A 16,755-nucleotide genomic window follows, 5' to 3' on the forward strand; every position below is an offset into this window, starting at 1 on the left:
CTCTGCTCCTACAGATCCAGGACGCCTAGCGAGGGTAGGAACCTCTTCGGTGCTTCCGCAACGCTCTGAACAGCACGGCACTGAGCGCATCTAATTAAAGTGATGGTTTCATTAGATAGCAACTCAGCGAGACCCTGTTTCTACAAAAAATAAAAAATTAGCTGGGCGTGGTTGCTCGAGCCTCTAGTCCCAGCTACTTGGGAGACTGAGGCAGAAGGATCATTCGAGCCTAAGAGTTCGAGGTTGCTGTGAGCTATGATCGCGCCACTGGGCTCCAGCCTGTGCGACAGAGCAAGATCCTCTCTCTCTAAAAAAAAAAAACACAAAAATAAAATAATGGTTTAATTGCCGGCCTTTGCCCCTTCTGTCCCCCACCCCCCACAAGTCTGTAGGACGGGTTGACTTCCCAGAGCTTAGTACAGATTAGATGCTAAATAAATGTGTATTGGACGGATGGGCGAATGAATGGATGGATGGAGGATGTGGTTGTGCTTACCATGCTCCCCGGTCAGTGGGTTAATGTCGTCAGGCGGGGCCAGGCTAGCTAACAGCCGGGTGGGGTCCCTTCCCCCGGGCCCCGCCCCGGCCGACCCCACCTTTCCGCGCGGCTCCGCCCCGCCGCCCCCTTCCCAGTGGCCCCTCCCCGCGCAGGTCCCGACTCCAGCCGCACCTCCTCTGGCTCTGCAGTGGCGGCGGGGAGGCGAGCCGGAGCGACTGCGGGGCCGGGACCGGAGCAGAGCCGGGGTCGGGCAGCAGCAGGGACCCCCGGAGGCGGGGCCTGTGGGACCGCTATGGGCGTGGAGATCGAGACCATCTCCCCCGGAGACGGTACCGGGCTCCCTCCGGAGCCGGGGGAGGGGAGGGGTCCCCGGGCGGAGCCCAGAGGGCGGGGGTCTGATTCGGAGGTGGCGCGGAGGGTGCTGAAGGGTCGGGGGGCTGGATGGGGAGGGCAGGCAGAGATCCCGGACGGGATTCTTGGGGGTCTAGGAGACCATCCTCCACCATCCTCTTCCGCGACTCACCTAGGGGAATGTAGGTGGCAGCCTGGAGGCGGGGGTCTGCGGCCCGGAGCCGGGGGTCTGCGGCCCACCACCCCGGGCTGCTCCTGTCGCCGCTGCTACCGCTCGGTTATCCGCTGCTGCTGATACCCCAGGCTGGGTTTCGGCTTAGATTTCCCTGCCCTGCTCGGCGAGCTCTGGAAAGCAGGACCTGCTCTCGGGTCTACGCTGCTCCGGGACCTCCTCCTAGCGCGTCCCCCGCCGGGCCTCCCGTCGGTCGCTTCCCTGTGGGCCGGGCTGTGAGCGGCTGTGGGGACAGACCCAGGCTGGGAAAGGGGGAAGCGCTCCCTTGCCGGCTTCCGGATCTCGCTTTATCCTCCCGCCGCGTTCAGACTCCCTGGCCACCCTGTCCACTCCCATGGCCTCCACACTGAAGCTTCTAAGCCCAGCCCTGCGACCTGCGGCCGAACTTCTCCCTGGAGGTCCCAAGATGCTCCCTAATCAGCAAGTCCAAAACAGAACTCGCGCTTCCCACCTTCTCCCCTAAGTGATCCTCCTTATCCCCCTTCCTTGTCTCACTTTCCCAAGCCCTTGTATTACTGGGTCTGGGTGTGCAAGGAATAGCCATTTCTTTATTTCTTGAAATTTAATTCATACCAAAGCTCCCATTGTCTGCAGGGTTTGATGAGCAAACTTCATACAGATATTATTAATATGAACAGCTCCCCTCCCCAGGAAATTGGAGAACTTCTTGGCTCCAGGCCATGTTCCTTGTCCAATCCCAACCACTACTTCGGATATCCCCTGGGGTACAGAATTCTTTGCCCACGCAGGAAACCTTGATGCTGGGTCCCAGAAAGCATCTCCCTAAGGCCTTTTCATCCCCCAGCAGCCCCTGAGTTAATCTCCCCATCTTCACCCTCTCCTCCCTGCCTTCAATCTCATCCCCAATCTCATATTCACTCCCTTTCTACATCATAGCCTGAGGACTCTTCTTAAAATGCGGTGGCTCATGCCTGTAATCCCAGCACTTTGGGAGGCCTAGGTGGGCAGATCACGAGGTCAGGAGTTCAAGACCAGCCTGACCAACATGGTGAAACCTGTCTCTACTAAAAATACAAAAATTAGTTAGGTGTGGTGATGCATGCCTGTAATCCCAGCTACTGGGGAGGCTGAGGCAGGAGAATGGCTTGAACCCAGGAGGCAGAGGTTGCAGTGAGCCAGTTGTGCCACTGCACTCCAGCCTAGGTGACAGAGCGGGACTCGTCTCAAAAAAAAAAAAAAAAAAAAAGAAAAGAAAAGAAAAAGAAAACAAATGCATATTTGACCATGCCCCTCCCTCAGGTAGAAGATGTTTTAATGATTCTTCCCTCTCCCCCAGGCAGAGGGGCCTTTGGTGCTGTGGTCTATTCTCATCTTCCACACTAGAGCTTCATCTCTCACCACCTGTCCTGAGCCCACCACCAACTTTTTCTCCAGCTTTCCCAAGCTGCCTGCAAGTTGTCGAACACACCACTCGTTCAGCAAATATTTATTGAACGTGTGTGCTAGGCCCTAAGGTGACAGCGTTGAAACCGACAGGGTTCCCCCTATTGCTGGACTGAAGGCCTTTGAACATGTTACATGTCATTCCCTCTTCCCAGATGGTGTTTTTTTACTTCCTCTGGCAAATTCTTACTTGTCTTTCAAGACCTGGCTTCGCCATTCTCTCCTCTATGATATTTTCCTTGACTTCTGCAGTCAGTTAGCTGCTGCCTCCTCCAGGCTCCCATAAAGTCCTCTAAATGTTGGCTCTGTGGTTAGCCTTCCCTAGGCTTTGTTATCCAGCCCCATAGCTTTAAATTCCAGCCAAATTTATACCTCCAGTGCAGACTCTTCATCTGCCTACTTGCAATATAAACTCAGATGTCTAATAGGCATCTCAAGATTGCCACCCGCACAAATCTGTTCCTCCCGTCTTCCCTATCTCAGGAAATAGTTCCACTATTCATCCACTTGCCCAAACAGAAAACCCAAGCATCGTTCTTGTTGTCTCCTTTGTCCTCATCCTGGACCCCATTTCCAATTTGATTGCATGCCCTGTCAGCTCTGCTTCCAAAATATGTCTCCAGTCTATTTCACTCTCTTCTCTGCTGCCAGCACCTTAAATCAAGCTATCATTGATTTCTTGTCTGGATTATTGCAACAGATGCCTAACTGTCCATCCTACACATAGCAGTCAGAGTGATGTTATAAAATCTTAATTCGGATTATGTCATTCTCTGGCTTAAAACCCTCCAGTGGTTTCCTATTGCACTTAGTATGAAATCCGGCTCTGCAAGCCCTGTATGATCCATCTCCTTCCCACCTCTCTCCTCCCTCCCTTCTTTCCACCTAGCCTCCTCGCTCGCTGCAAATGTATTGATTCTGTGCACTTGTTACTCCTTCCCCAAGTGCTAATTCCCAGTATTTTGCTCATCCTTCAAGTCCTAGCTCCAGGGGCACCTTCTTCAAGAGGCCATCCTGGACCACTCTGTCTGAAATGGTCTGTCCCACTGCATCTCCCTTTAATACATCATTGTGTGTGTTTTCTTTAGAGTATTCACCATAATCCATAATCGTTTTGCATATTTAAGTATTGTCTCTGTCCATTAGAATATAAAGTCCATGGCAGGTGTGGTGGCTCATGCCTATAATCTCAACACTTTGGGAGGTTGAGATGGGAGGAGCTCTTGAGCCCAGGAGTTCAAGGCCAGCCTGGACAACATGTCAAGACCCTGTCTCTACAAAAAAAAATTTTTTTTAATTAGCTGGGCATGGCAGCATGCACTTGCAGTCCCAGCTACTCAGAAAGCAGAGGCAGAAAGATTGCTTGAGCCCATGAGGTCAAGGCTGCACTGAGCCAAGATCATGCTATTGCACTCCAGCCTGGGTGACACACTGAGACCCCTACTCTTAAAAAAAAAAAGTAAACTCTAAAAGAACAGGGATAGAGATGTTGTTTGTAGTGTTCACTGCTGTATCCCTGTGATCAGGCACAGGCGTGGCACCCCATAGGTACTCAGTAAATATTTGTGGTTTTGTTTTGTTTTGTTTTGTTTTGTTTGTTTGTTGAGACAGGGTCTTACTCTGTCACCCAGGCTAGAGTGCAGTAGCATGAACACGGCTCACTGCAGCCTTGACTTCCTGGGCTCAAACAATCCTTCCACTTCAGTCTCTTGAGTAGCTGGGGCTATAGGTGTGCAGCATCACACCTGGCTAATTGAAAAGAATTTTTTTTTTTTTTTTTTAAGAGATGGGGTCTCCCTATGTTACCCGGGGTGATCCAGAACTCCTGGGCTCAAGTGATCCTCATGCCTCAGCCTCCCAGAGTGCTGAGATTACAGATGTAAGCCACCATGCCTGGCCTCTCAGCAAATATTTGTAAATGATTCCATTTATTCATCCTTGATGGATGGATTATAATCTGCATTGTAATCTGGTATTTGTGTGTCTGTTTCCCTACCTTCCTCATGAGTTTATACATTGCTCTGCATGTCTGAAGTCTGGTCCAGGCCTGGCACATAGGAGGCCAACTGTAAATGTCTGTGGAGTGGATGATGTGAAGTAAAAGGGGCAATCAAAGAAAGTGGGGGTGGGTGGTGGGAAAGCCCAGGAGAGAGCAGAGTTGAGAAAACTCAGGGGGTAAAGTAAATCCAGGCCAGAGAGGTGACGTGATTCATTCTGGCTCATACAGGGCCAGGAGCCAGAACTAGTGCCACAGGCATCTGCATGGCGTGGAGGGGAATGCAGGCTGGAGCTCTTGGTCAGGATCATACTTAATGTCCCAGGTGTTTTTCCAGCTACTCCTTCATCTGCCCTCATGTCTCCCTGCAGGAAGGACATTCCCCAAGAAGGGCCAGACGTGTGTGGTGCACTACACAGGTAAGTCTCACCCCCTCAGCCCCTACTCCAGTCCTGCCCCTCCCAAGGCAGGGCTGTCCTCTGAGCTTCTCTCCAGAGGTGTCTGCCTCTGAATCAGACCTAAAGCCCAAGGCAGCAGGGTCTCCCTGTGACCAGCCATCCCCTACTCCTCCCAGCCAGTCTAGTGGCAATCATAAAGGAGGCTTGGAAGGCCAACTCTTTCCCTCTTCTACCAGCAAGGGCCATCCATGGTGCCAGCTTCTAGGTGAGTCAAACACCTTCAGTCCCCTTCCTTCTGTTGCAGGCATGGTGGAGCCCCTGTCCCTGCTGGGTCTGTCTGATATTTAGAAATCCCTCTGAGAGCTCCCAGCAGACTCTCTCCATCCTGCAGTATCATTAGAGAAGAAGAGGAGGGGAGAGGACAGACAAGTCACCCAGAGGCTCTGATGCCATTTGAGGTGTCGGGTGATGGCAGTGCTTGTCTCTGGGTGCCGGGGGAGCCCAGAGTGGGACTGATCCCTGTTGGATGCTCTTTATCTGCAGCTGAGGTAGAGCGAGTTCCTCAGGACTGCTGGCAGGAAGATCATGAGCAGGTGTTTGTTCCAAGGGGGGCGAGCACCCTGCCTTGTGACCTGCTTCCTAAAGTGGCAAACTCAATGACAGCCATTTAGCAGACAGCAAGGCCAGGTTAATTCCTAGGACATATTCGGATGGGGCCATTTTTAGCAGTTCTGTGAGCCATTGTGAAGCACAAGGCTAATTCTACGCAGACGGTGTGGATGTTTTCAGCAGTTGTGTTGCTGGTCGCTGATGTCAGTGGGCTGGACCATGTTTTACCTCCTGGTGATGCGGCCTAATTACCATGGGTCCTCTGGGGCCTCTGACCTGTGTAATTGATTTAACAATTTTACATGTTGTAGACAGACCAGTATTTATCAAGTTACTGAAACCACAACATCCTTTTGCAAAGTCCTTTCACAATACATACATAGGGCAGCAGCTCTGGTCTTGGGAGAGACTGTCTTATCAAACACAGCAGGAGACTGTGGGACTTTTGGGAAACTTTTAAGTTAAATATAAATATAGTAGAGAACATAATGTAAGATGTCCAGGTCAATGAATTTTTTCAAAGTGATCACACTTAGGTAACTACCACTCAAGAGAAGCATAGAACATTACCAGCATCCCCAAAAGTCCCTCTGATGCCTTCTTCCAGTCATTTCACCTCCCTAAAGGTAGCTATCATTGTTTTTCTGGTTTGTTGTTGTTGCTGTTTTGAGACAGGGTCTCACTCTGTGACTCAGGCTGAGTGCAGTGGTGATCACAGCTCACTGCAGCCTCGACCTCTTGGGCTCAAGTGATCCTCCTGCTTCAGTCTCCTGACTAGCTGGGACCACAGACACGAGCCACCATGCCTGGCTAATTTTTAATTTCATGTAGAGATGAGGGTCTCACTATATTGTCCAGGCTAGTCTCGAACTCCTGTATGCAAGTGATCCTTCCACCATGGCCTCCTAGTGCTGGGATTACAGGTGTGAGCCACTGTGCCTGGCTGGCAACTATTACTCTGACTTTTGTCTCCATGGATTGGTTTTGCCTATTTTTGCACTTCATCTTAATGGAACCATAGCATATGTACTCTTTTGTGTTTGGCTTATGTCACTCAATATTATGTCTGCGAGATATATCCAGAGTGGTTTATTCCTCTACAGTATTTTAATGTATGAGTATGTTGCAATTTATGTATCCTCTCTACCGCTGATGAACATTTTGGTTGTTCATAGTTTTTATTTATTACAAACAGTGTCACTTTGATCAGTCTTGCAGGCATCTCTTAGTGTACATGTGTACAAACATATGTGCATGTTGCTGTTGGGTATATACCTGGAAGTGGGGTACCTAGACTCAGCATTAGCAGTACTGTCAGACAGCTTTCCAAAGTCATTGTGCCAATTTCCACTCTAGGCAGCTGTGTAGGAAAGTGCCAGTTACCCTGTGTCCTCCCCAACACTTGGTATTGTCAGGTTTTGTTTTGTTTATTTTTTTTTTCTTTTTTTGAGACACAGTCTGTGTTGCCCAGGCTGGAGAGAAATAGCACAATCTTGGCTCACTGCAACCTCTGCCTCCTGGGTTCAAGCGATTCTCCTGCCTCAGCCTCCCGAGTAGCTGGGATTACAGGAACCCACCACCATACTCGGCTAATTTTTTATTTCTAGTAGAGATGGGGTTTCACCATATTGGCCAGGCTGGTCTCAAACCCTTGACCTCAGGTGATCTGCCTGCCTCAGCCTCCCTAAGTGCTGGGATTACAGGAATGAGCCACCACGCCAGGCTTTGTTTTGGTTTTGGCCTGCTCTGGTGAGTATTCAGTACCATTTCATTGTGGGGTTTTTTTTTGTTTGTTTGTTTGTTTTTAGACAAGGTCTTGCTCTTTCATCAAGGCTGGAGTGCAGTGGTAAGATCTCAGCTCACTGCAACCCTGCCTCCCGGGTTCAAGCAATTCTTGTGCTTCAGCCTCCCAAGTAGTTGGGATTACAGGTGCACACCACCACACCCAGCTAATTTTTGTATTTTTTGTAGAGACGGGGTTTTGCCATGTTGGCCAGGCTGGTCGTTGTGGTTTTGATTTGTGTTTCCCTGATGATGAATGGCGTTGAGCACTTTTTCATGTGCCTACTGGCCATTTGGATATCCTCTTTAGACTGCTCTAATTTTGCCCATTAAAAAAAATTAGGTTGTCTTTTTCTTTTTCTTTTTTTGAGACGGAGTTTCACTCTTGTTGCTCAGGCTGGAGTGCAATGGTGCGATCTTCACTCGCTGCAACCTACACCTCCCAGGTTCAAGTGATTCTCCTGCCTCAGCCTCCTGAGTAGCTGGGATTACAGGTGCGAGCCACCATGCCCGGCTAATTTTTGGGTTTTTGCTAGAGACAGGGTTTCGCCATGTTGGCCAGGCTGGTCTCAAATTCCTGACCTCAGGTGGTCCACCTGTCTCGGCCTCCCAGAGTGCTGGGATTATAGGTGTAAGTCACGGTGCCTGGCCGGTTGTCTTTTTCTTGTTGATTTATAGGAGTTTTGTGTATGTTTTGGATATGAGTCTTTTGTTGGTTATATCTATCCCAAACATCTCCCACACTGTGGCTTGCCTTTTTACTCTCTTATTAGTAGCTTTTGAATAGAAGTCCTTTTTTTATTGTTTATTTTTTCTTATTTTCTTTCTTTATAAAATTTTTTTTCTTTCTTTTTTGTTTTTGAGATAGGATCTCACTCCCAAGGTGCTGGGATTACAGGCGTGAGCCACAGGGCCCGGCCATCTGGCTAATTTTTAATTTTTCTGTAGAGAGGGCGGTCTCCCTATGTTGCCCAGGATGGTCTCGAACTCCTGGGCTCAACTGATCCTCCTACCTTGGCCTCCTAAAGTGCTAGTATTACAGGTGTGAGCCACTGCACCTGGCCTGAACAGAAGCTCCTAATTTTGATGAAGTCTGACTTATCAATCGTTTTTGTTTTTTGTTTTTCGTTTTTTGTTTTTTTTTTGAGACGGAGTCTCGCTCTGTCGCCCAGGCTGGAGTGCAGTGGCCGGATCTCAGCTCACTGCAAGCTCCGCCTCCCGGGTTCACGCCATTCTCCTGCCTCAGCCTCCCGAGTAGCTGGGACTATAGGCGTCTGCCACCTCACCCGGCTAGTTTTTTGTATTTTTTTTTTTTAGTAGAGACGGGGTTTCACCGTGTTAGCCAGGATGGTCTCGATCTCCTGACCTCGTGATCCGCCCGTCTCAGCCTCCCAAAGTGCTGGGATTATAGGCTTGAGCCACCGTGCCCGGCCTAGACTTACCAATCTTTTCTTTTATGGTTACTGCTTTCTGTGTTCAGTTTAAGAAATCTTCGTCAGGCCGGGTGCAGTGGCTCATGCCTGTAATCCCAGCACTTTGGGAGGCCAAGGCGGGTGGATCACCTGAGGTCAGGAGTTTGAGACCAGCCTGGCCAACATGGTGAAACCCCTGTCTCTACTAAAAATACAAAAATTAGCCGAGCATGGTGGTGCATGCCTGTAATCCCAGCTACTTGGGAGGCTGAGACAGGAGAATCTCTTGAACAACCCAGGAGGTGGAGGTTGCAGTGAGCTGAGATCGAGCCGCTGCACTCTAGCCTGGGTGATAGAGATGAGACTCCGTCTCAGAAAAAAAAAAAAAAAAGAAATCTTTGTCTCTGGGTCATGAAGATATCCTTCTATTTATTATCTTGTAGAAGCTTTATTATTCTATCTTTCATATTTAGGTTTATGATTCATCTGGAATTGATTTTTTTGTGTGTGGATTTGGTAGGGGTTAAGGTTCATTTTTTTTCCCATATGAATATACTGTTTCCCATATGAATATACTGTTGACTCAACAACCTTAATGAAAAAAAAAAAAATCCTTTATTTACTGCATTGCAGTGGCATCTTTGTCCAATCAAATCACCGTATAAGTGGGTCTGTTTCTAGACTGCATGGTTTTGGCTGAACCTGTAGCAAGAGATAACTGAAGTTATTTATCCAAAGTAGATTAAGTCACATAAAACCTGAAGAAACTAAGGAATGAGAAAGGAAAGTTGGTGTATAAATAGTATGTGAATGTGTGCGTGTGTGTGCATATCCGTGTGCAAATTTGTACAAGTATGTATCTGTGTGAATGTATGTAGATCTATGTATCTAAATATTTTCTTAGCATCTCTTTGGCCACCAGAGCTTTTCTCCTGAGTGTGAGTGCATAAGTGCATGTGAGCATGCACAAGTATCTTTGTGTATTTGAATATCTTAGCAACCTTAGCAAATGCACGAGATTGTATTTGATCTTGTTAGCATCCACCTGCATGTACCTCTGTGTAGCCAGAAGGGTTTTCTCCTTTGCCTCATTTAGTACCCAGGGCAAAAGCCTAATGTATTTTACTGAGAGAGTAGTTAAATAAGTCTGTTTCTCTAATATACATTTTAGTTGAAGGAATTAGGAAGTGGCATCATAGATGCTCCAACACTAAGCTGGCCGCGCTTCTTACGTTAAACATGACACATCTGAGGCCCTGGAAGAGGAAGTGATTTTCCCAATGTCACACAATGAGTTAGTGCCAGAGTGAAGTCAAAACCCAGTCTCTGGACGTTCAAGCAAGATCTTTTTCTAATCCCAAACGGCCTTTTGTGGTGGTCCAGGGACTGCCGGGAGCAGTCATGGAACCACATCATTTACAGAAGGTCTGATCTTTGAGTCAGAGTCACAGAAGAATTGAGAATAGCTGTTGGGGCCTTGAGTTGTTGAACTGAGATGACATGTGGACATGGGGATGACAAGGCTTCTGAAGCAGAAGCTGGGGGACCTGGAACTGCTGGACTAGCACCTGGGGGGGTTCTGGTTTCAAACAGCCCTATTAGTACAGAGTCTGGAGGCCACCTCTGACCAGCTAGGTCACCTTACACTGTTCCCTGCAGTAGGGGATGATGCAATCTTTGGGTTTTGCCTTTTGGAGGAAACTTAAGAAACCTTAGGAACCTTATGTGAGGACTCAACCTGAGGCTGGAATAGCTGGGAAAACAGACCTTTAGGCAGAGGAAGTGACATAAAAAAGTTGAAAAGTCTGGCTGGGCATGATAGCTCACACCTGTAATCCCAGCACTTTGGGAGGCCAAGGTGGGCAGATCACCTGAGGTCAGGAGTTTGAGACCAGCCTGGCCAACATGGCAAAACCCCATCTCTACTAAAAATATCAAAAAAATTAGCGGGCGCAGTGGCAGGTACCTGTAGTCCCAGCTACTCAGGAAGCTGAGGCAGGAAAATCCCTTGAACCTGGTAGGTGGAGGTTGCAATGAACTGAGATCATACCACTGCACTCCAGCCTGGGCAACAGAGGGAGACTCCGACTCAAAAAAAAAAAAAAGTTGAAAAGTGCAGAGGAATTTGAGAAAGGCATGACCTGAATAGGACACAGAGGGAAGGGAAGGAAGGGGAGAACAGAGAGGGTCATAAGCAGGCAAGAGCTGGATCGTGAAGTGCCTGTATGCAAGGTAGGCATTTGAATTCTGCCCTGGGGAGCTATTGAAGTATTTTAAGCAGGAGAGTAATAGAATCAGATTTGTGTTTAAAGAAAAAAAAAAATCAGTCTGGATGCCAAGTGAACAACGAAATGGAGGCGGGTAAAAGAGGATCAAAAAGACCAGTTAGGAGGTTCTTCCTGTGTACAGGTGAAATAAGCTGGTTACTTGGTGGTGGTAATAGAAGCAAAGAAAAGGCCAGGAGCAGTGGCTCAGGCCTGTAATCTCAACACTTTGGGAGGCTGATGCAGGTGCTGTGGTCAGGAGTTCAAGACCAGCCTGGCCAACATGGCGAAATCCTGTTTCTACTAAAAATACAAAAATCAGCCGGGTGTGGTGGCAGGCGCCTGTAATCCCAACAATGTGGGAGGCTGAGGCAGGAGAATCGCTTGAACCTCATCTCTTGAGCTGAGATCGTGCCACTGCACTCCAGCCTGGGTGACATAGCAAGATTCCATCTCAAATAAATAAATAAATAAATAAAATAGAAATGAAGAAAATAGGTGGATTACAAAGATATGGAGGACTTAGTGATAGGTAGTATGTGGGGGTGAGGCAGAGGGAAGTGTCCAGATTTCCTGCCTGGGCAACAGGATGGATGGGGAGGATTGGAAGAGGAGCAGGTGTATGCAGAAAAGGCATTCCATTTTAGACATGTGGAATCTGAATTGGGAGTTAACTCATGACCACAGCTCTGTTGCACCCTATTCTTGCTTTGACAGGAATGCTCCAAAATGGGAAGAAATTTGATTCATCCAGAGACAGAAATAAACCTTTCAAGTTCAGAATTGGCAAACAGGAAGTCATCAAAGGTTTTGAAGAGGGCGCAGCCCAGGTAGGTGAGGATTCACATTAAAGGAGATCTGGGGACTTGGGGATCTGGGCTCAGCACTCTGCCCTCCACCTCCACCTTCACCCACTCACAGACCACTACTGCTTTGACTCTACTGCCAGGGCATGGCAACGCCATCTGGTGTCCCCTCCTGGCTTTGTGTCCCCACCCCTCTCCTTGCCAGCATGACTCTTTTGTGTCCCTGGGAGCTCTCATCCCAAGCACATCCCCTAGGCTTGCTTAGAACTACCTGAGAGGGCCAGGCATGGTGACTCATGCCTGTAATCCCAGCACTTTGGGAGGCCGAGTGTGGCGGATCACTTGAGGCCAGGAGTTCAAGACCAGACTCACCAACATGGTATAACCCCGTCCCTGCTGAAAATACAGGTGTGGTGGTGCACGCCTGCAATCGCAGCTACTTGGGAGGCTGCGACAGGAGAATCACTTGAACTCGGGAGGTGAAGGTTGCAGTGAGCAGAGATTGTGCCACTGTACTCCAGCCCAGGCGATGGAGTGAGATGCTGTCTCAAGAAACAAAACAAAAAAATAAACTAGCTGAGGTCTACCAGTTGTCTGGGACTGAGGTGGCAGAAGAGTTGGGGTAGAGTAGGCCAAAAAGATTTTTTGTTTTTTTTTGCTTTTTTGGAAAGAATTTCAGACTTACAAAAATATTACAGAAATAGTACAGAGTTCTTCTATACTCTATTCAGCTTCCCCTTCTTGCATAACCATAGTACAATTATCAAAACCAGGACATTCACACTGATACAATATTACTTACTTATTCAAATTTTTGATTATTCAAAATTCAAAAATAGATTTAAATTTCATCAATTGTCCTACTAATGCTGAGCGGGTTCTCAACAACTGCTGTGATGAGCCCTGGTTCAAGCTCTTCTTCCTTGGTCTGTCTGTGAAGTCCTTATGATGCTCCCTTACAATAGGTCTTGTTTTTGGTGTTTTTTTTTAGACAGAGTCTCACTCTGTCACCGAGGCTGGAGTGCAGTGGCGCAATCTCAGCTCACTGCAACCTCCACCTCCTGGATTCAAGCGATTCTCCTGCCTCAGCCACCCAAGTAACTGGGATTACAGGCACCTGCCACCATGCCCAGCTACTGGTTTTTTTTTTTTTTTTTTTTTTTTTGAGACATAGTCTCACTCTGTTGCCTAGGCTGGAGTGCAGTGGCACAATCTCGGTTCACTGCAACCTCCGCCTCCCAGGTTCAAGCAATTCTCCTGCCCCAGCCTCCCTAGTAGCTGGGATTACAGGTGTGCACCGTCACCATCTGCCCAGCTAATTTTTGTATTTTTAGTACAGATGGGATTTCACCATGTTTGCCAGGCTTGTCTCCAACTCCTTGACCTCAGGTGATCCACCTGCCTTGGCCTCCCAAAGTGCTGGGATTACAGGCGTGAGCCATCACACTGGCCTTTTTGTATTTTTTAGTAGAGACAGGGTTTTGCCGTATTAGCCAGGCTGGTCTTGAACTTCTAGACTCAAGTGGTCCGCCCACCTTGGCCTCCCAAAGTACTGGGATTACAGGTGTGAGCCACCATGGTTGGCCACAGTAGGTCCCCCTTGCCACCTTGCTGGTGACTCTAGTCTCTAAACCACTTTAATGAACTGCTCCTGTCACCTACTTGAGTATTTACATGTGCTATTCATATACCCTCTTTCCTAAAGAGGCCTATTCTTTGGAAGAAGGTGAACAAATGAAAGTGTTTCAGTCATATACAAATTGAATAACCAGTAATGTTTGTCAGATGCATGAATTTGAGAACGCTCTGTGAGGGTTACTGCCCCACAGTCACATTTCTGCTGAAGCAGAATCTGCATTTGTTACAGCTCTTAGCAAAATTTCAATGTAACCCATGTAAAATTCATCTGAGATCTTCAGAGTTAACACTGAGGATGGTTTGGGAAAATGCCATAGTCATCTAACTTTTTTCTTTTAAATCAAGCTGCGTCCTCTTTCTCCTCTCCCCATCTGCCCCCATCCCTGCTAGATGAGCTTGGGGCAGAGGGCGAAGCTGACCTGCACCCCTGATGTGGCATATGGAGCCACGGGCCACCCCGGTGTCATCCCTCCCAATGCCACCCTCATCTTTGACGTGGAGCTGCTCAACTTAGAGTGAAGGCAGGAAGGAACTCAAGGTGGCTGGAGATGGCTGCTGCTCACCCTCCTAGCCTGCTCTGCCACTGGGACGGCTCCTCCCGTTTGGGGCTCTTGATCAGTGTGCTAACCTCACTGCCCCATGGCATCATCCATTCTCTCTGCCCAAGTTGCTCTGTATGTGTTCGTCAGTGTTCATGCGAATCCTTGCTTGAGGAAACTTCGGTTGCAGATTGAAGCATTTCAGGTTGTGCATTTTGTGTGATGCATGTAGTAGCCTTTCCTGATGACAGAACACAGATCTCTTGTTCGCACAATCTACACTGCCTTACCTTCACTTAAGCCACATACACAAGGTGCTCAGACATGAAACGTACATGGTGTACACAGAGGGACTTGAGCCAGTTACCTTTGCTGTCACTTTCTCTCTTATAAATTCTGTTGGCTGCTCACTTAAACAATGTCCTCTTTGGAAATATGTAAAATAAAGGCTCTGTGCTTGACAAACTCCTGTCCATCCTTATTTTAGGTAGGAAGTGCTCTGTGGACCACACAAGCCAGTTGCCCCTGAGAAAGAGTGGAAAGGAAGCAGGGTTCCAAGTGGCTAGGCGAGTGATAAATATAATAGCTACAATGTGAGCATTTTACATGCTGGGCCTTGTTCTACATACTTTTTTATTTTTTTATTTATTTGAGATGGAGTCTCACGCTGTCACTCAGGTTGGAATGCAGTGGCACAATCTTGGCTCACTGCAACCTCCGCCTCCTGGGTTCAAATGATTCTCATGCTCACCACAACGCCTGGCTAATTTTTGTATTTTTAGTAGAGACAGGGTTTTGTCATACTGACCAGGCTGGTCTTGAACTCCTGACCTCAAGTGATCTACCTGCCTTGGCCTCTCAAAGTGATGGGATTACAGTTGTGAGCCACTGTGCCTGGCTGTATATAGTTTTAAATTATTACTATCGATCCTCTAAGCAACCCTGCAAAGTAGATATTACCTGCCACTCATCTCAGGCTCAGAATCCTCCTCTGCATAACTAAAGAAATATAGGCTCCAAATCTTGTAGCTTAGCAATCAGATGTGGGATTTGAGCACCTTATGTGCTCTTGCAATCTTTGTTTGGACTACAGCCAGAGGGATGAGCCCAACTCACCCAGATGGAAACAGAACACTTTGTGTGTCCAAACAAATAAAGGTGTATTAAGGGCTTGAAGTCATATACTAACTCACACTGGGAAGTTCCTTGTGAAAACAATGTGTGATTCTGAGCTTGTTTTCACATACACTGCTTAGTTTCATCTAGATTTGTTCTGACTTACATTGAGGAATTACTTTTGGGAAAAATGTATGATTCTGAACTTCTTTCCACATATAGTGCTTATTTCATCAACATTTATTGTAACTGACCAGAAACACCAGTTAGGTTTTAAAATCAACCCACTTATTGGTATAGGTTATGTATAGGTCAGAGGAGCCTGGGGCAATGTGCTCAAACATTTTTCTCTCCTTTTTTTTTTGAGACACAGTCTCACTCTATTGCCCAGGCTGGAGTGCAGTGGGTAATCTTGGTTCACTGCAAGCTCTGCTTCCTGGGTTCACGCCATTCTCCTGCCTCAGCCTCCTGAGTAGCTGGGACTACAGGCGCCCGCCACCACACCCGGCTAATTTTTTGTGTTTTTAGTAGAGACGGGGTTTCACCATGTTAGCCAGGATGGTCTCAACCTCCTGACCTTGTGATCCGCCTGCCTCAGCCTCCCAAAGTGCTGGAATTACAGGCGTGAACCATTGCGTCCAGCCTCAAACATTTTTCTTTCAGTTGGTATAGGGTGAGAAAAACTCCTGGCCATAGTTGGGGTTATTCTTTTTTTTTTTTTTTAAGCATTTATTTATTATTTTTAAAAAAATAGAGATGGGGGAATCTCACTATGTTGCCCAGGCTGGTCTCGAACTCCTGGCCTCAAGCTATCTTCTCTCCTCAGCCTCCCAAAGTGTTGGGATTATGGGTTTAAATCACTGCACTCAGCCAATAGGGTTTTCTATCAGTGATGACTTGGAATTGTTTCAAGATTGAGGAGGGAGGGGCTGGTAACAGGTACTGCTAGTGTTCCTCATAGACCCACTGATACATGTCACATGATGTCATATATATGCTATGAGGCCATATCATCTTGGCTACATGATCTACCTTTTTTGTCTCCAAGAAATCCTGGCTGTATTCCTTTGCTGAGGGTGGAGGAGCTAATGAAGAAGCAGAGGTTTAGGACGCACAAAATAAGAGAAAGGAACTGCCTTGCATTTTAGTCACCCAAAGTCCCTGTGCTCACCTCTACTGTGGGACTAGACCAGCCAGAAGGTATTTCCTTCAGAATGTCTTGGTTCCTGGCTTTCTTTGATGACACAAATGCCTATAATAATTTCGTAGAAGTCAGCCTGCATAAAAGACATATGCATATTTTCTCCTGTGACACCAATAAGATAACTAAATATGGCATCAAGGACTATTTCAGGTGCCCACTATGGGGTATATAAAAGATCTTGGTCTAGAGTATTTATAGCTGAGGTGGGTCAAAGAAGACACCCACTAAGAGAACTCCCCCAAAAGTGCAAACACATACTGGCTAGCACCTGGAGAGGACTAGGCTCTGCAGGTAAACTGGGAAATGAATCATTTTACTGGAGCTTTAAAAGATGATGCAGAAAATTATGATGCAGCATACTAATGAGTTTGGACATTGGCCTGTGAAAACCACTAAAGTTGTTAAACAGAAGAGCAATAATAAAATCAAGGTCGCCGGGCGCGGTGGCTCAAGCCTGTAATCCCAGCACTTTGGGAGGCCGAGACGGGTGGATCACGAGGTTGAG

At 47.5% G+C, this 16,755-nt stretch overlaps 1 protein-coding gene across 2 annotated transcripts; it reads left to right on the forward strand.

Annotated features, from left to right (window-relative positions):
* Window positions 1-638: 638 nt before the first annotated feature.
* FKBP1B (FKBP prolyl isomerase 1B) lies at window positions 639-14,887 on the forward strand. Of its 2 annotated transcripts, none has more exons than XM_007971324.3 (4): window positions 639-828; window positions 4,854-4,901; window positions 11,665-11,777; window positions 13,782-14,887. In XM_007971324.3, exons 1-4 carry the CDS (start codon window positions 792-794, stop codon window positions 13,908-13,910), a joined length of 327 nt encoding a protein of 108 aa, XP_007969515.1. In that variant the 5' UTR covers window positions 639-791; the 3' UTR covers window positions 13,911-14,887. The 2 variants fall into 2 exon arrangements, with proteins under 2 accessions (XP_007969515.1, XP_007969516.1); XM_007971325.3 differs by having other exon boundaries at window positions 13,737-14,886.
* The last annotated feature ends 1,868 nt before the right edge of the window (window positions 14,888-16,755 follow it).

The sequence above is a fragment of the Chlorocebus sabaeus genome, chromosome 14 (genome assembly GCF_047675955.1).
Source record: "Chlorocebus sabaeus isolate Y175 chromosome 14, mChlSab1.0.hap1, whole genome shotgun sequence".
Taxonomy (NCBI): domain Eukaryota; kingdom Metazoa; phylum Chordata; class Mammalia; order Primates; family Cercopithecidae; genus Chlorocebus; species Chlorocebus sabaeus.